The sequence below is a fragment of the Barbus barbus genome (genome assembly GCF_936440315.1).
Source record: "Barbus barbus genome assembly, chromosome: 30".
Classification (NCBI taxonomy): Eukaryota; Metazoa; Chordata; class Actinopteri; order Cypriniformes; family Cyprinidae; genus Barbus; species Barbus barbus.
Window position 1 is genome coordinate 28375376 of NC_136758.1, and position 21632 is coordinate 28397007.

General features: G+C 36.4%; 1 protein-coding gene across 1 annotated transcript in view; it reads right to left on the bottom strand.

Moving 5' to 3' along the window:
• akt1 (v-akt murine thymoma viral oncogene homolog 1) overlaps window positions 1-18745 on the bottom strand; it is a 55440-nt gene extending 36695 nt beyond the window's left edge. Inside the window, exons 1-2 of the mRNA XM_079386333.1 lie at window positions 18409-18745; window positions 13551-13683 (exon numbers count right to left, since the gene is read on the bottom strand). Of these exons, the coding sequence (XP_079242459.1) occupies window positions 13551-13599 (49 nt within the window). The 5' untranslated portion in view covers window positions 13600-13683; window positions 18409-18745. The remainder of the gene's footprint in view (window positions 1-13550; window positions 13684-18408) is intronic.
• Between the last annotated feature and the right edge of the window lie 2887 nt (window positions 18746-21632).

Here is a 21632-nt window from a genome sequence, read left to right on the forward strand (position 1 = left end):
TAAAGTGAAAAAAAGGCAAAAATCCAAATATTTTACTGAAGATTTGCATATAAAGTGAAAAAAAGTACAAAAGTGATTAAAAACAATGACAAAAAAAAGTCAAAGATTTATTTGGAAACAAAATATTTTACTGAAGATTTGCATATAAAGTGAAAAAAAGTAAAAAAAAGTCAAAGGTCTATGAAGAAATTAAATATTTTACTGAAGATTTGCATATAAAGTGAAAAAAAGTAAAAAAAGTCAAAGGTCTATGAAGAAATTAAATATTTTACAGAAGATTTGCATATAAAGTGACAAAAAATGACAATAAAATCAAAGATCAAAATATTTTACTGACGTGACAAAAAATAATAATCTTCAGTAAAATATTATTTCATTTTTTTTTTTTTTATATGAAGTGACAAAAGTGACCAAAAAGTTTCTTCAAATAATTCAGTGACAGTTGAACCTTGTTGTCACTTTATATGAAAATCTTCAGTAAAATCTTTTATTTCTTACTGGATCTTGATTTTGAACTTCCTTTTGTTTTCTAGTATCACATGTTTATGTGCAATATTATCACATTATGATCATCTGAAATAAAGACCATGAAATAAATGACTGCAAATCAGCACTGGAAATTTAGCAGTTTAAGAAGTCATAAAACTGCCAGAAAAGTCTGGTATTGATGCTTTATGTGAATGAGGCAAGTCTGCTGTCAAACTAAATTGTGATTATCTATTAAATAATCAACAGCTATTTTTAAAAAATGTTGTGAAAAGGCACAGATGCTAAACAATGCAACTTTTAAAGGTCATTTTCGGCAAATAAAATCAAGAGTAATAGCATAGCGATTCTAAAAATCCTGCAAGCCCAGACTTTTGACTAACATCTGGGGCCTTATGTGTACAACTTTGCATAGATTTCATCCTAAAAGTCTGTGTATGCACAAAAGGCAGATTTTCCATAAGCACAATGGTTTTCTGATTTATAAAACTGTACGTATGCAAGAATCTGCACTACATTGCCTTTAGTGGAAGATATGCATATATGCCTCTACACATCATCCCCCAAAATAACCATATATGGAGCTCATTTGGCTATGCATAACCTCATCTGCATATAATTTCCATAAGCATATTCCCATCCATGTGATACTGTGTTTAACAGTAGCCTATAGACACTATCAAAATATAAGATACAGATCGAATCATTGTTTACTTCATTCTTCACTCACAGCAGTAAACAAATGTATTTGCACAAACTAAACTAAACTCCTGATATGTGCACAAAAAATTGTGCATGCACAAGATGAGCATTATCTGCAAGCACATATTGTTTTTGTTTTTTTTAAGTAAACTTTTGAGTTTATTCTGTCTAATCAGAAAGGAAGAGACTGTCTGGGTTGAACCTCTCATACTAGTGACTAGCTCTTCAGCAAACGCTCACTGTAGCTCTATTTTATAAACAGCCCCAGACGACTGATATAAACTCAAGCACACTGACTCCTGGAAATGACGTGAAGCCAGTCATTTATATTTATGCATTATATTTATGCGACTTACAAAAGAGGAACAAAAGCAATTCATCAAAGAACCAATTATATTTGTAATATACAATGCCAGGGTTATTAAACAACTAGACTAGGAAGACCTGTAGTTCTGTAAAAAAAAATAAACAAAAAAACTAAGGTTCAAAAATTTAAGGTTCTAAAAATTTCAGTTTCTTAAAATCCAAGGTTCTAAATTATATAGGGTTCTAAATATAAGCTTCTAAAAATTTCAGATATTAAAAATCTAAACTCCTAAAATGTATGGTTCTAAAAATTTAAGTTTATAAAAATCTAAAGTTCTATAAATCCAAGGTTCTAAAATATAAAGTTCCAAAAATCTAAACTTCTAAAAATTTAAGGTTTTAAAAATGTAAAGTTCTAAAATCTAAGGTTCAAAATCTAATAATGTCAGGTTATAATGTCAAAATTCTAATAATGTAAGGTTCTACAGTCCCCTCCAAAAGTATTGCAACAGTAAAGACAAAATTGCTCTGTTGGCTGTGGAGTCAAGACATTTGCAAATATGATTAAAAGATGAATATGAGACAAAACTACAGAATGTCATATTTTATTATTAAATAATAAAATGTCTTTTAGGATTCATTTTCACAGCTTTTATGATTTGTCTGTCATCAACTACTGTTGTTTTCTCAGCTGATCAGGTCGTTGTTGGTTGCTGGTGTCGCTGGTGGTTTCCAAACTCTTGATTTCTTCATGCCCTTTGTTTTTGCTTGAGCTCTAACTGACTTCCTCTTTTCTTTTAGCATCCAAATTGCTTGCTTTTCTCTCAAAGTCAGCGCCCTCATCTTCATCCTGGTTTGTGTGTCATCATCGAATGCAGAAGTAATGGATATAACTGATATGACACATTCCCTGCTTTTAATATCTGAAGAATGAATGCAACAGGACACAGCTGATCACTTAGAAAGACCTGAGAGGAAACTGCTCCAATACTTATGCTCACATCAGATAGAGGGATGAACTCTAAAAGTGCTGATCTTCTTAGCTGATAAAACATCTGTGTGTTGAATCACCCAATAATAAATCATATTCATCTTTTAATCATATTTGTAAATGTCTTGACTCCACAGCCAACAGAGCAATTTTGTCTTTACTGTTCCAATACTTTTGGAGGGCACTGTATATAGGGTTCTAAATATCTATGCTTCTAAAAATTTCAGATATTAAAAATTCCTAAAATATATGGTTCTAAATATTTTAGTTTGTAAAAATCGAAGCTTCTAAAAACTTCAGGTTCTAAAAATGCAAGCATCCAAAAATCTAGTTTCAGCATTTCATTGCAACATTTCCTGTGATGTTAGGGTAACATTAATCTGCGACACTTGAATCAAACAACCTTTGTGTGATTGTGTAGGATTTTTGAAACCTTTTTTTTTTTACTTGTATAAGTTTACTCATCTAAATACAAAGAATCGGTCCTCTCGCCCACTTGACAAACACATTCTGGAGCAACAGCAACTTTAACAGCTGAAGATCTCAGCTCATGATGGATGTCAGAGCCGGGTGAGAACACCGCGATCAGAAACATGCCGGCAGACGCGTGGAGGAAGAGGAGAAACACAGAGAGAATGAACAGAAGACGAAGGCAGATCGAACAGCAGAAAAATGGGCCGGACGTGAAGCACAATTGCAGAGCAGGAGGTTTGGGCACAGAAAAGTAAGCACACAGCGGGTGCGCCGCTGCGGCAGATACGCAGACAGAAGCGGACCCCCACACACACACGCTCGCCCTCCCTTCTGACAGCTGCACTCTGGCAATTTACATCTCTCCAGCACATTTAGCAGGAGCCTGTCTGCCATTACCCGCAGCACAGGGACCTGCTGGCCTCCAGACAGCAGACAGAGCGCGCTCCACCCGGGGAGCCCTGATCTGCCGCTGCCCCTTCCAGCCAGAGCACCGGCGCTCACGGCTCGGCTCAGCTGTCACGTTTGGACAGTGATGAATAGAGTCAGAGGAGAGGAGAGGAGATGCGTGTCGCGCTGGAGACATGGGAAACATCATCAGAGGGCCGTCAAATGAGAAACCAGCTATTTTATAAACATGTCTAGCAGTAACGAGCTACAGAAAGTCACAATAAAAAGAGAGCACACTCTTAAAAATTAAGGTTCTTTAGTGGCATCAATGGTTCTGTGAAGAACCTTGACCATCCATGGAACTCTTCAAATGCAAATTCTTTATAGTCGAAAAAGGTTTTAAAATGTTCTTCAAAATGGTTCTTTTAGGAACTGTTCACGGAAAGGTTCTTTGGCCAACTAAATATGTGACCCTGCAGCACAAAAGCAGTAACACAGGTATATTTGTTGCAATAGCCAACAATACATTGTATGGGTCAAAATTATAAATTTTTATTTTATGCCAAAAATCATTAGGATATTAAGTAAAGATCATATTCCATGAAGATATTTAGTAAATTTCCTACCGTAAATGTATCAAAACTTAATTTTTGATTAGTAATACGCATTGCTAAGAACTTAATTTGAACAACTTTAAAGTCGATTTTCTCAATATTTAGATTTTTTTTGCTCCCTCAGATTCCAGATTTCCAAATAGTTGTATCTCAGACAAATATTGTCCGATCATAACAAACCATACATCAATGGAAAGCTATTTATTCAGCTTTCGGATGAAAATGACCCTTAAGACTGGTTTTGTGGTCCAGGGTCACATATGGTTTTTCTATGCCATCACTGCTAAAACACCAATTCGGAACGTTTATTTTTAAGAGTGTGTAGCCAAATCTAAAACATGCTTATTTCCATTTCTTCAAAAGTTTGGGCTCAGAAACATTTTTCTTTTAAGAAATTAATTAATACTTTTATTCATCAAGGACACATTAAATTGATCAAAATTGAGAGTAAAGACATTTGAAGAGTTACAAAAGATTTCTATCACAAATATATGCCGTTCTATTGAACTTTTGATTCCTCAAAGTATCCTGAAAAATAAAATGTATCACGGTTTCCACAAAAATATTAATGTTTCTTGAGCAAATCAGTATATTAGAATGATTTCTGAAGGATCATGTGACACTGAAGACTGGAGTAATGATTGCTTTGATCACAGAAATAAATTACAGTTTAACACATATTCACATAGAAAACAGCTGTTTGAAATTGTAATAATATTTGACCATTTTTACTGTATTTTTGATCAAACAAATGCAAACATGCTAAACATAAGACACTTTTTCCCCAAAACATTAACAAAATCTTACCAACCCAAGCTCTTGAACCTTGACAGTAGTGTATATATAAATATACAGTTAGTGTGAAAATAAATGACTCATATTGTGATATACAACTTTATCCATACCCCTAGAAGTGCTCATTGTATCAAGTATAAACATGATGACTGATATAAACCAGTGCACACTGATTCTAGGAGATTGAGTAGAAGCCGGTCAATGAAACTGTCTGTGTGCAACACGATCCATGACAGTGTCGCCTGAAGCTAAAATGAGCCAATTAGTGTTCAGCAGGTTCTTTTAGTGATATCTTTAAATACTAAGAACAAAAATGATATGAATCCCTTCCAATCAAGGTAAATTAACGGTGTACAAAAACTATGTTGGCAGTAAAGCAGGATACCTAAAAACACAGAACACATACACTAAACAAAACATTCATAACTAAAAGAGAAAGCTAGAAAAGAGACACATTTGAAAGAAAGGAAGAGCTATGGTAGAGATAACACGTGTCAGTGTCAAACTTAGAGACTGAGATGCGAGTTTTGTGAGTGGCCACACCCACATTCACAGACACACAAACAACAGCCACAGACACACCCAGACGAGACCACCACTGACGCCCAGTGCTCGCTAATCACACCAGCAACCCGTCTTTATACAGCAAACATCTGAAACACACAACTGTGCTTCTGAGACACTGCATTAAAGCGGAGTGTGTATGTGCAGCGTTTGCGCTCCAGACGTGAAGGATTCCTCAAATCATGTGTGTTGTTTGAGGAGAGTGTAATCAGATGCACCATTTCCACCAGCTGTAATCATTGCACAAAACATTTAAACTACACAACAACAAAAAAATCAGATAAAAAAAACAATCAGAAAACCTTAGCAATGGCATAAATACTCCTGGCAACCACTCACAACACTCTAGCATCATCCTAGCAACCACATAGCAACACCCTGGCAACCACTCACAACACTCTAGCATCATCCTAGCAACCACATAGCAACATCCTGGCAACCACTCCCAAAATTCTAGCATCATAGCAACCGCATAGAACACCCTGGCAACCACACAACACTTTAGCATTATAGTAAAACCCAGGCAACCACTCAGAACAGTCTAGCATCATAGCAACCACATAGCAACACCCTGACAACTACTCACAACATTCTAGCATCATAGCAACAGCATACAACACCCTGGAAACCACCCAACACTTTAGCATCATAGTAACACCCAGGCAACCACTCAGAACATTCTAGCATCATAGCAACCACATAGCAACACCCTGGCAACCACTCAACACTCTAGAATTATAACCACTACATGGCAACACCCTGGCAACCACTCTCAACACTTTAGCATTATCATAGCAAGCACATAACAACACCCTGACAACCACTCACAGAACTCTAGCATCATCCTAGCAACCACATAGCAACACCCTGGCAACCACTCAACACTTTAGCATCATCCTAGCAACCACATAGCAACACCCTGGCAACCACTTCCAAAAATCCAGCATTATAGCAACACACTGGCAACCGCTCACAACATTCTTGCATCATAGCAACCACATAGCAACACCCTGGCAACCACTCAGAACAGTCTAGCATTATAGCAACCACATGGCAACCACTCACAACTCTCTAGTATCATAGCAACACCCAGACAACCACTCAAAACACTCTAGTATCACAGCAACACCATAGCAACCACACAGCATCACTTGTCAAAAGCTCATTCATCAACATTCTAGCAACAACATTTGTTCAGAAAATGTAAATGTCTATTTTTTTTCTTTTTATTTCTTTGATTTTTGGACAAAAGAAATTCATAAAGTACCTTCATCCAGTAAATATGTAATAGATTCACTTCCCTCGGTTCTAGCTGATTTGCCCTTCATTAGTCTAACGAGGGGACGTTTCTTTACAGCAGACACAGCTCAAACAATGGAGAGTTGAGCTCATGAATCAGGCCTTCACTGGGCTCTTGGCCCCGATGTTCTTTGGCTGCTGCTTTGATGTTTCATGATGTTCTCACTTGGCAGCAAAACAGTACATTTTTGGCTTTGTAAAACATAACCTCTTTAGGTTAGTTGGAATGAATCAGACGAATGTATGACGTCAATCCCCTCCACATGCTGAAACACAGAGAGAAGATCTCAAACTGCTGAGCTCTGGCAGACAAAACAGACCTATACAGAACCTCGGAAAACACAAGAGAGACCTTCACTTGCACTTACAAACACTATGAAACACAAACAGACATGTATTCATTTCTTAATACATGTTGGAAGCAAAATATTGGAAGAAATAAGAAACTTAAGCCATTATTTTTATGAAAGACCATCACTGCTGAGTCATTCACAGTAAGAGCAGGAACATGAATCAATTTAAACAGAGATGTGGATAAAAAACAGTGACAAAGAAAAAGAGGAACAAAGAAATGTCAGTTTCCAGCACACGAGCACATCAATGCAGAATCAGGAGGCTAATAATGTTTTAATGAAGGAAACAAAAGCACCAGATCGTTCTCAGATCTAGAATGTGACCTTCTCCGTAGCTGGAGAACTGAATGCCAACTATAACAAACTTTGAATCCTCTTTATAACACGGAAGAAATCCCTCGGCTGCTGCTGTTAAACTATATTTATAGACAAGAGCACATTGACCTGGATTCACTGAGGAACCATCACAGAGATAAAAACCCTCACGCTTCAGAAATCTGTCATTATACTCCAATAACAAAATCAAGATACTACTGGTGATCAACATCCAACAAAAAGGCATCTTCTCTGTTTTTAGTAGTTCCAGCCTCTCTAATGGCATTTACATTCATGCACTTATTAGGTGGATTTGATCAGTTTTTGCATTCCCTGGGGATCAATCCCATGACCTTGGCATTGCTATTCGAGCTACAGGAATATGCATTAAAGGAATAGTTTAATTCACAGAATAGTTCATCCACTATAATTAAGTACTAATGAAGAACTTAAGAACTAATTCCGCCATTTTTGTCTTGTTTTCCAGTACAAATATCTAAACATTCTTAAATCAAGAATCATGCAAAAATGTGTTGAAATGTCCTCACACTCAGGTCGTCCGAGATCAGGATGAGTTTGTTTCTTCATCAGGTTTGTAGAAATGTGTCTCTGCATCAGTGTCTCAGCAATGGATGCTCTGCAGTGAATGGGTGCCGTCAGAATGAGAGTCCAAACAGCTGATAAAAACATCACAATAATCCACACCAGTCCAGTCCATCAGTTAACATCTGGAGAAGACACAAGCTGAAACTAATCCCTCATTAAGATGTTTTTAACTAAAATACGAGTCCATAATAACGCTTCCTCCAGTGAAAAAGTCCATCTTCTTTTGTCTCTCACATCAAAATAACAGAGCATCCATTGCTGAGACACTGATGCAGAGACACATTTCTCCAAACCTGATGAAGAAACAAACTCATCCTAATCTTAGATAGCCTGAGGATGAGCACATTTCAGCACATTTTCATTTTTGGGTGAACTATTCCTTTAAAACAACAACAATTATCTGCCAATGGGATAAGAAAGAGAAAACAAGTTGATTTTTCTGTCCCCACTGGCAGATATTTATTCTTGTTTTAAGCATAAGCTCTCTTTATTTCACAGAAAGCATCTTATCTTACATCATTTTGCATCTTAAGTTAATGTATCTTGATTTAAGAATGTTTACTGGAAAACAAGACAGAAAGACTTTTTGCAGTGAATAGTCTGTATGTTCATGAGTCTAGAAGAGCTCAAATCTACAGACAAGCACTCACATTCTTCCAGCATCTCGAGCTGGACGGACGCTGTCAGATTCCACACCGTTGTATTAAACTTAGAGCGTGTGTTGTCTCTGGACAGTGGGCATCGAGACGGGTCAAACACACTAAACAAACCGTCTGTATGATGGCAGACGGTGGCAAAGGTGAGCTGACAGTGACGTGACATCTTCACCCGTCCACCAGAAGCCTTTTGCTCTGGCCGAGGGGGACGGATGCCGTCCAATCAAAACACACGGACAGTCCCGGTGACATTTCACTGGACACAGCTGCTGGCGCTCTGACAGCTGACCGGCCAAACACTCCTGACGGGAGAGAGACGGGGAGATGTGTGTGTGTGCGCAAGGACTTCAGAATGAAACTATACCAAATAAATCTGGAAATAAATTAACAAAAAAGATTTACACTTTCCACTACCATTCAAACTTAAAGTAAAGTAAAGTAAGTAAAGTAAAATGCTTCAAACTAATGTTTTTGAAAGAAGCCTCTTCTGCTCACCGAGCCTGCATTTATTGCATTAAAAATACAGGAAAAACAGTAAAAATGTGAAATATTATTATGATTTAAAACAGCTGTTTTCTATGTGAATATGTGTTAAACTGTAATTTATTTCTGTGATCAAAGCTGTATTTTCAGCATCATTACTCCAGTCTTCAGTGTCACATGATCTTCAGAAATCATAATAATATACTGATTTACTGCTCAACCAACATTTCTGATTATTATCAATGTTGAAAACAGTTGTGCTGCACAATATTTTTGTGGAAACCATGATAAATTTATTTTTCAGGATTCACAGATGAATAGAAAGTTCAAAAGAACTGCATTTATTTGAAATAGAAATCTTTTAAGACATTTTAAAATGTCTTTACGCTCACATGTGCCGATCTCTGGGTCTGGCGGTAGCACTTTTAGCTTAGCTTAGCATAGATCATTGAATCGGATTAGACCATTAGCATTTGGTCATCAAAAATGACCAAAGAGTTTTGCCAATTTTCCTATTTAAAGCTGGACTCTTCTGTAGTTACATGGTGTACTAAGACCGATCGGAAATAAAAAGTTGCGATTTTCTAAACCGATATGGCTAGGAACTATACTCTCATTCCGGCGTAATAATCAAGGAACTTTGCTGCCGTACCATGAGTGCAGCAGTCGCAGTGATATTACGCAGCACCTGAAAGTAGTCCCAGCTAGATAACTAGTTATGATATAGCCGGGGACTACTTTCAGGCGCTGCGTAATATCACTGCAACTGCTGCACTCATGGTAAGCTCTTCAGATTTGAAAACAGACACATCAAACAAACATCTACTGAATAAACGATCAATCAGCTGTTGATTTCACTTTTAAATAAGTATGTGCACCATATAACTCTAAGTGGAGGAAAAGTCAAAGAGCCAGGCATTATTTCTAGTGGAAACACACTTCCCGTCCCTGCAGACCCTCCATTCACATATTTCTGTATCAGCCGCTGAGATCTAAATAACGGTCCTTCCCCTTCACCCTGTTTCCTGTTCTGGTTAACCAGACGGCCGTCTGACGTCGCAGCAGAGTGGATCTTCTGCTAAAACCATCACACACGCCACCGTTTGTGTCTCTAAACAGCAGCTCTGGTTAGCAGCGTGCATGTGATACGACTTCATTCAACATGCATGCACAGAAATACTAAACTAAACTAACCATAACACAAACAGCTACCATGAAGTTCAACTAGTCAACAGCACATTAATATTCCAGATGCAACACATTCAAGACAATACAATCATGTTCACACTGCAATGTGTATTCTCACAATAGTCCTTGTATTAATATTCACAGTGAATCTGAAGTAGCGGCAGATCTGTTCTTTTGTATTATGACGTACATCTGAGAAACAAAAGGAGGGCGGGACTTGGTTCTATGCATCAATTATTGATTGGATGTTGAGACGTAGGCATGGCACTTAAAAATAGAGGTGGATCTGATCGTGAATGTAAGAAAGATTACAATCTTTCATTTCATTTCATTTACATGCAAATTAAATGGTTTCACTGGAAAACTGATCATTAAAATATATTTTAAAATATTTAATCTTGAATGTTTTGATTAAAAAAATTTAATAATTGCTTTTAATTTTATTTAATTATGAATTAATTAAACAAAGCATATGCATGCATGAATCATTCACAATAAGACTATTAACATGCATTAAAAAATAAATGGTGAATTTTCATTTCATGCCAACTTTTTTTTTAATTTTAGTTTTCATTCATATAATTTCATACAGTTCAATGAATGAAGAAGCAGATCATCTCAAGTGTTTCACTGAAAGATTGATAATAAAAATATACATTTTTTAATATTTTGAACATTTTCATTTTTAATATTTTTTTATTTATTTTAAATTTATTTTTATTTTTATTCATTAAAAGTAAAAAAATTAAGTAAAAAATTAAACAGATGCATGCATGAATCAACTAATAACATGCATTAAAAAGTAAATATGATGAATTTTCATTTAATACCGACATTGATATAATTTTCTACAGGTCGATGAATGAGGATGCTAAATAATCATCTAAATAAGTATTTTCTCAGTGCGGCCGCGTCTATGAGACACCATACTGGACAAAAGCAAACTGTGCAAGAAAGTCTGATACAAGAAACTGATCATGTAAATCTCTCTCATGCATTTGTGGCAGCTTCCATCACAATACACAACCCTAATCGACCGCATCTGTGACATGCAGCTGGTCACCACAGACAGGACGTTCACACACACACACAGACACACAGGCACAAAGACAGACACACACACAGACCGACACACACACAGACCGACACACACACAGACAGACACACACACAGACACACACACACAGACAAACAGACACACACACACACACACACACACAGACAGACACACACACAGACAGACAGACACACAGGCACAAAGACAGACACACACACAGACCGACACACACACACACACACACACACACAGACACACACACACACACAGACAGACAGACAGACACACATACATACACAGACAGACAGACACACACACACACACACACACACAGACAGACACACACACACACACACAGACAGACAGACACACACACACACACACACACAGACAGACACACACACACACACACACACACACACAGTCACACACACACACACACACACACACACACACACACACACACACACACACAGACAGACAGACAGACAGACACACACACACACACACACACACACATACATACACACACAGACAGACACACACACACACACACACACACACACAGACAGACAGACAGACACACACACAGACAGACACACACACACACACACACAGACAGACACACACAGACAGACACACACACACAGACAGACACAAACACACACAGACAGACACACACACACACAGACAGACAGACACACACACAGACAGACACACACAGACACACAGACAGACACACACACAGACACACACACACAGACGCATCCTGAGCGCGGACAGAAAGAGTCAAAGAGCGTTTGATCAATCTAGAGCAGTCGTTTAAAGGAGCGTCCTGGGTCAATGGAAAACACGGCTCATAACCCATTTTTCTAAACTAATGTGACATATTTCAGAGTGAAACAGGACATTCTATGAGAAAAATAAATTATTTTATTTATGTGGACATGATTGGATGGTGAAAAAGTGTCTCTATATGGCAGATGACGATGCTGACGTTATTCAAATTTTAATGAAAAATAATTTTATTGGTAACAGTTTACAATATGCTTTTAATTGTTACCATAAGTGCGCTGCATTAGTTAAGTTAAACTAACAATGAACCAGTGTTATTTAGTATCATTGAGATACTATTATAGTTTTTAGTAATATTTTGAATTAGTTTTTAGTTTTATATTTTCTGTTTTCATTTTAATTTTAGTTCAAGTAATTTTGTTGTTTTTTATTTGTTTTTTAAAATAGTATTTATGTATTTAGTTATATTTAGTTTTTTATATTTCATTTCAGGTAACTTTTATTTTTTTGCATGTAACGAAAATGTTTTTTAATGGTTTTCATTTTAGTTTCAGTTTTAGTTAACTGCAATAACCCTGCAATGAACTATACTTCAAAAAAATTGTACGTAATTTATATAATTCATTTTTATATTTATTCTATTAATTATTATAAATGTATTTACTTATTATTCCTGCATTACTATTATGAGTATTTTAACATTTAGTAATACATTATTAAAATGCAATACAGTTGTCTAAACTAAAATTAATTAATGCACTGTGAATTAACATGAACAATTATATTCATAAGAACAAAACTAATTATAAATATATATTGCTCATTGTTAGTCAACTATAATAACACTGCAATTTAATTTAAAATAATTTGTATTATTAATTTTATATTAATTTTACCAATTTATTATTTTTAATAAATGTATTAATCATTAACTTATTTATTATTATTACTATTACAACTTTGACATTTAGCAACACATTATTAAAATGCAATAAAGTTGCACGAATGCACTGTGACATTTTTACTAACATTAACAAAAATAATAAATGCTTTTAATATATTGCTCATTGTTAGTTCATGTTAGCTAATGCACTAACTAATCTTAAACTATTTAGTTTTTTGAATAACGTCACTTATGAAATATTCTCAGTAACAGGCATTCAAAGAGTACGGTAAATAGGTTGAATTTATGATCATGTGGACTTTAACTGATTGTGTAGGAGTTTAGAAACAAGCTCAAAATGTCCCAAGTCTTTGAGGGAAACTCCAGATTCAGGCGATCAAACGAATCTTTGATTCTTCATGAACTCTGTCAGCACTCTTGAGGCTTTAGTGACTTGTTTACTGGAGCTTCTGCGATCTGAAGGGAAGCCTTGAGCCGCTCTGTTCTCTCATGTAAATCACTCTTCCTCTGTTTTCTGAAGCTAACGCTCAGCACGCCATCAGAGCCGATCGATACACGCTAAAGCACCAACGTACCTCGCTTGTGGAGCCATCCCTCCTTCACGATCACCACGTCTGTCGTCATGCTCTCCGGCGGCAGGCCGTCAGTCTATCCAGATCCGCAGAGTGCTTCGATCCGGCCAGCGTAAAGCCTCTTCACACGGGTCGCCTGCGGGAGAACGACCAGCAAACTAGTTTAAAACCAATTAAACCAGTGCTGTTCATCACATCTAAACACTTAAAGGGACAGTTCACCCAATTCTGTCAGCATTTACTCATACTCATGTTGATCCAAACCTACTGAAACTACCAGCAACTGTTTGGTTAGCAACATTCTTCACTATATCTTCTTTATAAATAAACTCATACAGGTTTGGAACAACTTGACAACATTTTTATTCTTTGGTGAACTGTCACTTTAAATAAATCAGGGAACTAATAAAACAGAAACACTTTCTAGACAAACAAAATGCAAATAAACTCAAAGCAAATGCCTTAAGCCTTTAAAAAAAATTCGACATGATTATGTTTATAAAGCTCCACCCGTGTTGTTTGCATGAACCAATATTAAAAAATCATTTAAAAAGTACACTGAATACACTGAAACATCTATTCAAAATACAACTTTTAGGTTTTAACAGATGATGAAACGTGTAGAAACTCCCACTGAATCAAAAAACTGATTGGAATTTAGAACTTTTGACCATCTTTATTGAAACAAATTAATACTTTTATTCATCAAGGACACATTAAACTGATTAAAAGTGTCAGTAAAGAAATGTATAATGTTAGAAAAGATTTATATTTCAAATAAATGCTGTTCTTTTGAACTTTCTATTCATCTGTGAATCCTGAAAAATAAAATGTATGACCGTTTCCATAAAAATATTGTGCAGCACAACTGTGTTCAACATTGATAATAATCAGAAATGTTTGTTGATCAGTAAATCAGTATATTATTATGATTTCTGAAGATCATGTGACACTGAAGACTGCAGTAATGATGCTGAAAATACAGCTGCAGATCACAGAAATAAATTACAGTTTAACTGATATTCACATAGAAAACAGCTGTTTCAATTTTTAATAATATTTCACAATTTTTGCTGTATCTTTTCTAAAACATTATCATTAAGTGCGAAGTCATTAAGTGAATTAACCCTTTTCTGTGACAAAACCAACACGACTTTTAGTGCCTTACTGCTTTATAAAACTTCAGCAACAAAATCATAAAAGGTTCTAATGCTCAATAAATATCTAAATGTATTAACAGCAGTCAGAATTCAGACTGCATTGCGTTGAAGTCGATCTGTCCTTTTGAAAACCTCACTGACACTTTTGATACGCTCTGAGTCAATCAGCGATCGAATTATTACAATTCACTCTCCACAACAACAACTGCTGCACGTCTGCAGCGCTTGACCGACTTTAGCGCAGAGATAATGTGACACAGTATCGCGCTCACTGCAGAAACCACCACTTCCTGTGCTAAAGGAAGGAAAGACAACTTAAAAAGTTGGCACCATCGTAAATAAACACAAACGCGTTGACCAGAGACTGCCTGCTTTACAGGAACTCAATTATTTACAATAAACAAAGTTCAGACGGGGGCTGAAGGATCACAACAGCCACAGTAACGGAGTTCTAGTGTGCCGCCAACATAGACAGCTTCCTTCTGTATAGCATCATCATAAATATATATATACACACAGACTAAATTAAGAAGAACTGTGGCAACGTCTCCAAGATGCTTCAAGAAACCTTCCTGCAAAAATACTGTTACAAGTTTTAGGCACTGGTGTAAAAATACTGTAAAATGAGGATACTGTCAAAAATAATGTCATAAATAGATTTTCTTGATCAATTAACTTCTATTATCTAAATTAAATCAACATTTGTTGTGAGCATCCTTTGTGTTTAAAGCAGCTTTTGTCCTCGGTGCTCTTGAGCAGAGTTTCTCAGGAGCTTTGCAGGAGGTTTCTTGAAGTGTCTTGGAGACACAGTTCTTCTGGATTTAGTCTCAGTTTGTTCTGTTTCTTCATGTCACTCCAGACAGACTGATGATGATCAGATCAGATCTCAAAAATCTCACTGGATTATTACAATTAATGGCTAAATTAATGTTTGGAAATGTGAACTGATATTTCCTACTGACACACTACAGCAAAAAGATAGAAATAACTGACTTAAAACCATTTTTTTTAGCTGCTGAAAGCACCAGTGTTCTAATACATTTTGGCCACCACTGTATGTTTACATATAATATTATCCAAAGCATCCTAAAATGCACCTCATAAAATTGGTTGATTTATAATTTTGATCACTACATCATTCCCATATTTAAAAATACTTCTACAATTTAATAATTTTTGAATTTTTGAATTATAATTTTAGTTCATTTGTTAGTGGATATTATGTCTGCAAAACAGGCAGAAAAATAAAAATAAGCGATGCATGGCTAACAAAAACAAAGATGGAAGCGAGAATGTTTTGGCCCTGAGCAGCAAACCCAGACCTGATTTTCAACATGAGCTGAGTGTTTTTACTGCAACAGTCCACACACACACACACACACACACACACACACAGCGAGTGGATGGCACACAGCCAGAGCTGGCCGTCTGAATGAACCCAATACCCTGCTCGGGGTCACATGATCTGCGGGGCCTGAGGCCCTTCACTTGCCGTCCCACCCTGATTAAAGTCATTCACGATTGCGCTAGCTTCTGTAAACTCAGGCTCCATTCAATGCAAATGAGAGACATGCAGTCAGGTGGTTATACAATGAGGATATGAGTGGATAAAACCTCATTTACAGACTCATATAGAACACTAAACAGACTCGTGCTTCTGTTTTTCAAGCCCATATTTAATATTCTGCTTGACATTACAGCGTAAAGTCTCCAGGAGCGAGCAGAAGTGCGATCTCTCCAATCAGACTAAAACAAGCAGGCAAGATCAGTATATGATGTGATTCTGCTTCAGACTGATTCCAGCGGCTCGAACTCATCTGCGCTGCGACCGCTAACATGCACAATACGCTTGACTGTGTCCGACAGTTTCTGCATTCTTGACATTCTGCATGTTACTGGTGGCACATTTGCGTCAGCAGGATCCAAAGGAACTCGAAGACGTCTCGCAGAAGAATGTAAAACATTCCCTCAGCATCTTCATCTCTCATCCGCCCACATGTCACATGGCGAGGAGAGACTCCTCACTAACGGCTCATGGCCAGTGTTTGCGTGAGAAGATGTCCAGGCCTCAGTTTGATGTGACTGTTATAAATGTTCAGAAATTATACAGAACCAGTCAAACGTTTGGACATACTTGACTGATTATAAAAACCTTTTGATCTATCTGTCTGTCCATTTATCATACATCAAACATTTTGATTTTACATTTTTAGATTTAAAATATCCATATGCTTATTTAATCTTTTTTCCTTTTTATCTTTAAATAGCACATCAAAAAATTATTTTAGATAAGTTTGGATAAAAATAACGTTATGTACTATTTAAATATTTTGTATAGAGAGAGAGAGAGATAAACTATCTATAATACATTTAATATAGCTTTCTATTTGTTTGATCTGTAAATAGTACAACAAAAATGAATAACAATTTTCATTTTGCAAACATATGTTTATAAGTTTTAAATTTCATTTTTATGTACTATTTAAATATTGCACATTATTAAATATATATATATCCATAATGTACATGTTTATTATTATATGTATTATTTGACTATTTTTATATATGCACTATATAAAATTTAAATATTCAAAAATGAACACAAATTATCTATGCACACATCCATAATGTACATTTTTTCATTTTTATTTAATGTACTAACTGAAGCAGAAGGATGAAATTTATGAAGCTACATGTTTGAATCACATAATCAGTCCCATATTTCCATTTATGTGCTTTCATAGATCAAATGTATACAGTATACTACATCAAATGACTTCACTATTTCTCTAAAATGTGGAAATCATGCAGAACGAGTATGTGTGGAAGCTTTGGTACTGTACACCCAACCCAAGGCCCTGATTTAATGCTCCACACAACCTATAATCAAAAACAATCAAGAATCAAAGACTAAACAAGCCTGAAGTAAACAAGATCCATCATGATTAGATGAAGTCACAGCACAGAACCACAAATCAGCTAAAGTAGCGCTTGTGTGAGTGTTTACAGTCAGGATCCTCTCATTATACTGTCAGCATCTTCAGCTCCAGTCATGTGACCTTTGACAGATACGACCCTCTCTACAGACAGACTTTAACATTAGAATTCACTTATACATGTTTATATCCAATTCATCCATTTCCATATTACTCCAGCGCTCTTCAAAGAATACATATATATATATAGTAGTACTGTGGTAACTAGTGCTAGTCAACTCTGAACACAAGCACCTCAGATTACTGTGAGATCAAATATTAACAGGAAAACAGATACAGACACACCGTCTCTGAGTCCGTTCAGCACATGTCGTTTGTAAACACAGCAGGGCTGTCACGTCCAGAGACATCGGGGTGTATAGAGAACGGCAGAGAACGACGAGAGAAACATTGGAACGTTCGAATATTGCTACATTTAAACATTGTAGCGTTGGGCCTGAGAGTGCGCGCGCTTAAAGTGACACAAAGTAACAACTAACAGATGAATAAAGAGACGAATAAAGACGCTCCCGCGCTTCCTAAACTAGAGATCACCGCTTTAACCAGCAGCTAAACTAGTACTTCCATTTAACCCTTGTGGGGCCGCGGTTTCATTTGACAGTTCGAGTCTTTTATTTTAGGCCTCTGAGAGAGAAATAACCGCATCCTATTGAGCGCAGCAGAGCTTCAATAACTGAGATCAAACTGAATGGAGAGACACTTTACCGAGACGGGTTTCACTGAGGGCTCCGGTGCATTGCTGTGGAGGAGCTCGCTGCTTCGGTTGCTACTTTAATCCCGCAGAAAACAGGTAAAAGTATTTTGATGAGCACGAGCGTGTCCTCGCCTCTCCTCCACTATACTCCCCACAGTTAGAGACTCCAGCCTGCGGAGAGAGTCCGGCGAGAGCGGCGCGCTGGGTCCTAGAGCCCGCCCTACACTCACACTGACAATATACTACAGTACAGTACACCACAGTATACTACACTACACTACTACAGTTTACTACACTACACTCCCCACAGCGAGAGACTCCATCCCGCGGAGAAAGTCCAGCGAGAGTGGCGCACTGGTCCTAGAGCCCGCCGCACACTCACACTGATTCTACACTACACTACAGTATACTACAATACACTACACTACATTACACTATACTACAGTATACTACACCACACTACACTGCAGTATGCTACACTACAGTATACTACACTACATTAAACTACACTATACTACACCACACTACACTACAGTATACTACACTACATTAAACTACACTATACTACACCAAAGTAAAGTAAAGTAAAGTCGTGACGTATTGTCAAGTATGGTGACCCATACTCGAAATTGGTGCTCTGCGTTTAACCCACACACCCGGAGCAGTGGGCAGCATATATGCTGCGGCGCCCGGGGAGCAGTTGGGGGTTCGGTGTCTTGCTCAAGGGCACCTCAGTCGTGGTATTGAGGGTGGAGAGAGCGCTGTACATTCACTCCCCCCACCTACAATCCCTGCCGGCCGGGGACTCGAACCCGCAACCTTTCGATTATGAGTCCGACTCTCTAACCATTAGGCCACGACTTCCCCCACCACACTACACTACATTACACTACACTACACTATACTACAATACACTACACTACATTATGCTACTGTATACTACACTACAGTATACTACAATACAGTATACAACACTGCATTACAGTATAATACAATACACTACTGACAGGGCTACAGTTTATACATATGTACAATATTAAATAATTTCATCATTTATTAATTTGTTTAATATTTGACTGCCATATATGTATAATATAAAAGACATTTATGAAGACATAATAAAGAAAAATATATTGTGTGTGTGTGTGTCTAGTGTGTGTGTGAGTGTGTGCATGTTTATGTGGTTTATGAGGACACAAATTTGTATAATGACATGGGTATGACAGAGGTATTACAATATGAAGGTGGTTTATGAGGACACTGCCTATGTCCCCGTAATTCAAAAGGCTTAAAAAACATACTAAATGGTGTTTTTTTGAAAATCTAAAAATGCTCAAAGTCTCCTGTGAGGGCTAAGTTTAGGTGTAGGGTTGGTGTAGGGCAATAGCACACACAGTTTGTTCAGAATAAAAACCATTACGCCTATGGAGAGTCCCCATAAACCACAAAAACCAACGTGTGTGTGTGTGTGTGTGTGTATTAATAAAAAAGGCTGTGAAAATATATTGTGTATTTGTTTGATCTTTCATTTCATTCGAATAAATCACAAAAGTGTAACCTTTCAACAACCTTTCAATTAGTTTATTTTAAATATGAACTAATAAGGTGTTTTATTAATTATTTTTTTAAATATTTGTATTCCTTTTTTTACATGGATATTTCATTTTATATAAAAACTATTAATGTTTTATCAAGAAAATATATGATTTGATTTTCTAGACAGTTAACTAATTATAATGCTTCTTATTTTATTTTTTTTTTAGTAATTTTTATTAATTTTAAATATTAACTAATAATATATTTATTGCGTATTTTAAAAATGTTTTATTTAGTTATTTATTTTATTTTATTTTTTATATAGAAATTGTTACTGAATGACAAAGATAATATGTGCAAATAAGATTTGAGAGCTACAGCGACTCTCTGGAGCTTACCAGTATCAATTGTTAACAAGAGTATAAAAACTATAATGTTTTGTTATTATTTTTAATCTTTATTTATTACAATATTAATGAATAATAATTTTTATTATTTAATTTTAATTTATTTTTAATTAAATGTATATCTAATGTTATACAGAAATTGTTACTGTATGACAAAGATAATATGTGCAAATAGGATTTGAGAGCTACAATGAGTTTCTGAAGAGTGAACAAGCTATAATGTTTTAATTCATTTTTTATTTATATCTATTTTAAATATTAATAATAATATATTTTATCATTTATATTATTTTTTATTTTATTTTTATTATATGTATATATATATTTACAGCAAGTTTCTGGACTTAACATTATGAATTGTTCACAAGAGATATGAACACTGAGCTAAACAGCTTATTTTGTTCCACAGAGGACAGAAAGTGATAACAGAATTGTCATTTTTAGGTGATCAGCTCCTGTAAGGATCCTGTATCCCAGTTGATCTGATGGTAAATCTCCAGTGGAAATCCAGAGCTGGGAAGCCAGTTTTGTGTTTGTGTGTGTGTGTTTGTGAATGGCATGGACAGGCTGGCCAGAGGACAGCAGAGGAATGTGATGCTTTTGTCTGTCTGGGAGAAGAGAGGCTCAGGCTGGAATGCCATTGATGAGAACGGACAGAAACAAACGAGCCTCCAGGAAGTTTTCTCTCGCTCTGGCTCTCTGTGAGAACCTCTCGCTGTCATTCTGAGGCGCTCTCAGACGCTCCGGTCCCATGAACACAACCACTGCATTGTGTAAGCCGTAAACACACCGTCCACAAACTACAGCCGACCTCCCTCTCCAGATGAGTGAATGAAACGCATTCCTGCTTACATCCGAGTCTGAGAAAAATCATTGTGTCTGTGCTGATGTCAGTCAAACAACCCATTATAGTCCTTTTTGTTTACTGTTGATTTAAAAAGCACTTTCACTAACCTGTGAAACAATAACAAAATTATTGAAAAATGGTCTAATTTGTGATTTAGCTACACTCTTAAAAGTGTAAATTAGCTGAAAACGTGCTCACCCTCAATGCCATCCAAGATTAGGATGAGTTTGTTTCTTCATCAGGTTTGTAGAAATGTGTCTCTGCATCAGTGTCTCATCAATGGATGCTCTGCAGTGAATGGGTGCCGTCAGAATGAGAGTCTGATAAAAACATCACAATAATCCACACCACTCCAGTCCATCAGTTAACATCTGGAGAAGACAAAAGCTGAAACAAAATATTTTTTACTAAAATACAAGCCCATAATCCATAATAACGCTTCCTC